Below are 5695 nucleotides of genomic sequence, written 5' to 3'. Positions count from 1 at the left end.
TAAAAGTATATTCTTTTTTAAAAACATTATGGCCAATAAACATTATCCCTTAAAACACTATAAATGGCATTCAAAGCCTCAAATTGTTTATTGAAAACTTGACTGCTTTTTTTTTCAAAACAACAGTACTATTTATTAAAATAATATTCAAATGATGGATACATCAAACAATGGTAACATTAGTTGATAATTACTCCAAGTGTCGTTTATCCATATTTCTTTTTATTAAATAAGCCTGCAGCATCGACACTGTACGGTAACCAAAATATGTTTTAGTATGACCTAAATACCATATTTTCATATCTGCCATATAAAATAATAAACGTATTTGTTACAATCATGTATCATGTGCTTATGCACCGAAGCCATTTCACAAAATCAATGGCTACACTGTCTCTGATAATAACTTGTTATCACACGACAGTTTGAAGCCTTCTTCTTAACCTTTCGTACAGTTCGCGACCGGAAATTGCATCGTTTGCTTTTTGCCATCCATGTTCTTGCATCAGAAGTATACACATTTCATTTACATCTACGTCACAAAAGACGTTATCCTTAAATGTACATTCTTCCTTGCACTCTTGTAGGTAATGACAAGGAACCGGACGTATGTAGTCATATACACCATACTCTTCAGGTGATGTAAACATCATCACAGGACGCCCGTAAGCCAATTGATCATTGTTTGTTCTCCTTATTGGGTGCAAGTTCCACAGCATTTTAATCTCGTCAAGATCGTTCTGTAAATAACAATACATTTTCAAAACTGTACAAGTATGCGCATGTGTTAAACATTTCAAAATTTCTGTGCTGCGCTCCAAGTGTTAAAGACAGTCGAGTGAGTATGACATAAACGACACGTGCCTTTTTTGGTTAGGTGTAAAATCTCTTTGTGCTTTACATATATTTTCGGGAATCATGAGGTTTATAAACAACCTATTAAAGAGGAGTCTTTCCATTATTTTTGCTTAGTTTAAACATAAATACTTTTCATTTCTTTATGTTCACGTGCACAAGGCAGTTTTTGCGAGTTTCTATCTACATGTATCTGTAAAATAAACGTTATGTCATCCGTCAAAAAAAAAAAAATAAACAAAAAAAAAACCGTTCTCCGACAAAAAAAAAAGATAAATAAATACAAAACCTTTCCATGATCGACTATGTTGAATTAATTCCAATAAATAATAGCTTACATATGAAAGCGATGAAAAATGGAAAAGGGGCATATTTATGAAAAATACTTATGACTTATGGATAGTTTGAAAGCAATTTCAGTACAAAAGCTCTCTACTGTTGGGGAGATCAGCTGAGCGAAACTGATGGCAGCTAGTGTAGGGACCGGGTGGATATAACTTGTTTCATAAACCAAAGAGAAGAGTTACATCCTTAATACTCTTTATGAACAGATATCTTCAAATGACTAATCCTGGCGGCGTCGAAGAATTAAATACCATTCTGAAGACACATGTGGCCTTTAGTTTTAACCTGTCCGCTCTTTAAACGCAAATAGCATTATATAAATAATAATAGCAAGTGATCAGTATTAACCAAAGTTGTGCATGGTACATGCTAGGTTCTTTCAGAAAAATATTCTGCACAGTTATGGGACTTTGTCAATGTGTTTTTGTTAACACACTATATACATATAGTCTGTACATCCATCACCTTTACTGTCAGCTCTAGTTTTAATGCAACCAATGCTTTATCAAGAAAACCACATTTAATTGAAAAAAGGGAACATAACGTAAAAATCAATCTTACAGGAAGATTTGTTATATTACAAAAGTTGCCTTAATCGCTGATATTTGATATTACAATTCTAAATTTGAAATCTTGTGAAAGAAGAGCATTTTATCATATAAAAGAAAATTATAAACGTACAATCCAATCAGCATATTTGTCTTATACATGTACTTAAATAATGTATTGTTATGAGATTTCATGAGACTTAATGTTCTTACTTGGATGATTTCCATAAAGACAAACCGCATTATTTCCAGCTCTAGTAGATTTCCGTTGAATAATCCATCTCGTTTGAGCATTTGAAAAAAGGATATCCAAAATTCTGTGCATTGCCTCCTCAGGAAACACCACCAGTTTTCGATTCTCTGATTTGCTGTGCTTCGACCATACCTAAAGTGTTCAGTTGTGTTTGCAGGGTTAAATGTTTCGTGAAAGAAAGTCTGCAGCTGAGCCACAACAACATTTTCAGTGCCTCTATCTCCTCGCATGTATTCTGGGCATCCTCCTAGGTTTTCAACAGCAGACACAAAGTAAGCGCCTACTACTCTTGGATCACTTGCTGTATAGTTGGCCTCTAACCACAATATATATCTTGAAAATCCGTCAATACACCCGTTGATAGCTATTCCGTATGGTTTTAACTTATCGTAAGAATCAATATGCCACATAAAGTTAGGTCCTTTAGAATAGTATCTTCGCCGGACAAGTCGTTTTCGTCGACGTAAATCTACTCCTTCTGGGTCTAGTATCTTAAGAAGATTTCTAACGTCATGCATACCGATAGAGAGGCCGGAAAGTGAGCATTTTAAATGCATTAAGCGGTATCCATGCTGCTGTCCTGAAAATTTCAAGTTGTCAGCAATAAAATTTGCAACAATGATGATGTCTGTTCGATTACGACGACATAGATTCAGTCGGCTAAGAATTCTTCTTAAGTGTCGAATGGAAATTGTGTAGCCAAACTGACATGATAAAACTGATACAATCTCTTTTTGTTTTAAACCAAAGTTGTAGCACTGGCATATAATTTCATCAATTTCCATTTCACAGAAAGGCTGTTCGGCATGAGCATCGCACACAATATGACAAAACAAAACATGTTAGAAAAAGATGTCGAGCGATCAAGATAAGATGTCGTGCGCACGAGATAAGATGTTGATCGCTCGAGATAAGATGTCGTGCGAACGAAATAAGATGTTGATCGATCGAGATAAGATGTTGATCGCTCAAGATAATATGTTGATCGCTCGAGATAAGATGTTGATCGCTCAAGATAATATGTTGATCGCTCAAGATGATATGTTGATCGCTCGAGATAAGATGTCGTGCACACGAGGTAAGATGTTGATCGCTCAAGATAATATGTTGATCGCTCGAGATAAGATGTTGATCGCTCAAGATAAGATGTCGTGCGCACGAGATAAAATGTTGATCGCTCAAGATAAGATGTTGCTAGCTCAAGAAAAGAGGTCGTGCGCACGAGATAAGATGTTGATCGCTCGAGATAAGATGTTGATCGCTCAAGATAATATGTTGATCGCTCGAGATAAGATCTTGATCGCTCAAGATAATATGTTGATCGCTCGAGATAATATGTTGATCGCTCGAGATAAGATGTTGATCGCTCAAGATAACATGTTGATCTCTCGAGATAACATGTTGATCTCTCGAAATAAGATGTTGATCGCTCGAGATAAGATGTTGAACGCTCAAGATAATATGTTGATCGCTCAAGATAATATGTTGATCGCTCGAGATAAGATGTTGATCGCTCAAGATAAGATGTCGTGCGCACGAGATAAGATGTTGATCGCTCAAGATAAGATGTTGCTAGCTCAAGATAAGATGTCGTGCGCACGAGATAAGATGTTGATCGCTCGAGATAAGATGTTGATCGCTCAAGATAATATGTTGATCGCTCGAGATAAGATCTTGATCGCTCAAGATAATATGTTGATCGCTCGAGATTATATGCTGATCGCTCGAGATAAGATGTTGATCGCTCAAGATAATATGTTGATCGCTCGAGATAAGATGTTGATCGCTCAAGATAATATGTTGATCGCTCAAGATAATATGTTGATCGCTCGAGATAAGATGTTGATCGCTCAAGATAAGATGTCGTGCGCACGAGATAAGATGTTGATCGCTCAAGATAAGATGTCGTGCGCACGAAATAAGATGTTGATCGCTCAAGATAATATGTTGATCGCTCGAGATAAGATGTTGATCGCTCAAGATAAGATGTCGTGCGCACGAGATAAGATGTTGATCGCTCAAGATAATTTAATCCTAAAAAAAATTATTGCATGTCCTAAACATACCACCGTATTTTTGTTAACAAACTTGTAAAATCCGTTCGAATGTATCAAGAAAGGGTATTTAACTATCTTTATTATGCTATTTCAGAAGTCTAGCCCTAGGTCAGTTTTTATTTGATATCTGAATAGGAAGATGTCCGAGGGTATCAGACATTTTTGAAAAGCCTATAGGGTGCACTTTACCGTAACCTAGGTGCCAACCGGAAATGAAGTAATTAAATTTCAAAGTCATCGTACAGGCTCGGTACCGGTACCGTTAGAAAGATCGTTTCGAGTAGGCTTGGAAAATATGTACCAGTATGTGTCTATCTCTATCCGTTTTCCAGATATTGAGGTTAAAACTGGAATCATTCATCCAGAAACACCCGGCTTCACGCCTTTATTATTACGATAACCTAGGCATGTTGGGTATCTAACCGAAGGTCTCGACGAGTACTATAGGTCGAATTACTCAAAACGGAAGTGAAATCAATCATGCGTAAAATTCACATTTTCTGTGTGTTCCTAGACTCGAACCTGCTCAAATGAGGTATCGTTGGAAAGGTCTCGTCATGATGATTCGGAAGATGTATACTTTGATAATCATATTTTCAAAAGGGACCGAATAATGAGCCGAAATCACTCAAGCGTTAAATGCCGGCTAACTCCTTCCTAATTGAACAAAAGCTAGACATGTAGGGTATCTAACCAAAGGTCTCGATAAGTACTATTAGGCAATAAACTTTAACCGGAAGTCAAATCACTCATGCGAGAAAGCAGTGTCTTTTTAATCAAAGATATGCAACTTAAATCTGTTTCACAAATGCATCAGTGTCCTGTTTGCCATTAGTCATTCTCTAGGACTGACAACACGCGGAGACATCAACGTTATGTCCACGGAAATGACGAAGCCACTGGCGGTTTTTCACCGCCATTACAAACGTGGGACATCTCAAGAGAGACGACGTTTCAACATCCATTTTCTATGGTCGTTTCAGGACCAAGTGGTAGTGGAAAAACTGAATGGACAAGAAAATTGCTATTATCAAATCACGTTAGACCTCGGCCTCAGCGTATCATATGGCGTTTTGGACAATGGCAACCTTTGTACGATGAACTTCAGCGTGAAATCCCCGGGGTCGAATTTGTACACGGTATTCCAGACTACTTGAATGATTCCCAATAAATAAATGTTAATCAAAGGAACTTGTTGGTCTTTGACGACTTGATGACTGAAGCTAAATGCGATCAAAGAATTGCTGATCTCTTTACCAAGGGCAGTCACCATAGGAACATATCTGTCGTATATCTCACCCAAAATTTGTTCCCTCAAGGTAAAGCCTGCAGAGATATCGCTTTGAATACGCAGTATCTGGTGCTATTTAATAACCCTATTGATAGACAGCAAGTAGCTTCATTGGCAGTAACATCTTTATAAAATGGTTTGAACAAGCGACATCAAGACCGCACGGTTATTTGGTAATAGACCTTAAATCGAGCACACCAAAACAACACCGTTTACGCGATAACATTTTCGAGGCAAACAATCCAAAACAGACAAAACTAACAGATGGTGAATATAAACCAGAAGACTTTTACGATGGTGAAGGAAACTTATCTGTCAAAAATGATGAAAAGGATATTGATGAAGT

The 5695-nt window shown here is 37.1% G+C and overlaps 1 protein-coding gene across 1 annotated transcript; it reads right to left on the bottom strand.

Annotated features, from left to right (window-relative positions):
- Positions 1-289: 289 nt before the first annotated feature.
- LOC123545570 (uncharacterized) lies at positions 290-2994 on the bottom strand. The gene is made up of 2 exons (XM_045331898.2): positions 1962-2994; positions 290-740 (listed from the first exon to the last, which is right to left on the bottom strand). Exons 1-2 carry the CDS (start codon positions 2784-2786, stop codon positions 414-416), a joined length of 1152 nt encoding a protein of 383 aa, XP_045187833.2. The 5' UTR covers positions 2787-2994; the 3' UTR covers positions 290-413.
- Positions 2995-5695: the final 2701 nt, after the last annotated feature.

The sequence above is a fragment of the Mercenaria mercenaria genome, chromosome 6 (assembly GCF_021730395.1).
Source record: "Mercenaria mercenaria strain notata chromosome 6, MADL_Memer_1, whole genome shotgun sequence".
NCBI lineage: Eukaryota > Metazoa > Mollusca > Bivalvia > Venerida > Veneridae > Mercenaria > Mercenaria mercenaria.
This window is presented reverse-complemented; position numbering and strand designations above follow the sequence as displayed.

Excerpts from the sequence above, each read along its gene's own strand:
- LOC123545570 (XM_045331898.2), bottom strand. The coding sequence starts at position 2,786 with ATGGAAATTGATGAAATTATATGCCAGTGCTACAACTTTGGTTTAAAA. Across the intron at positions 741-1,961 it reads TCTTTATGGAAATCATCCAA|AACGATCTTGACGAGATTAA; the intron begins GTAAGAACATTA and ends TGTTATTTACAG.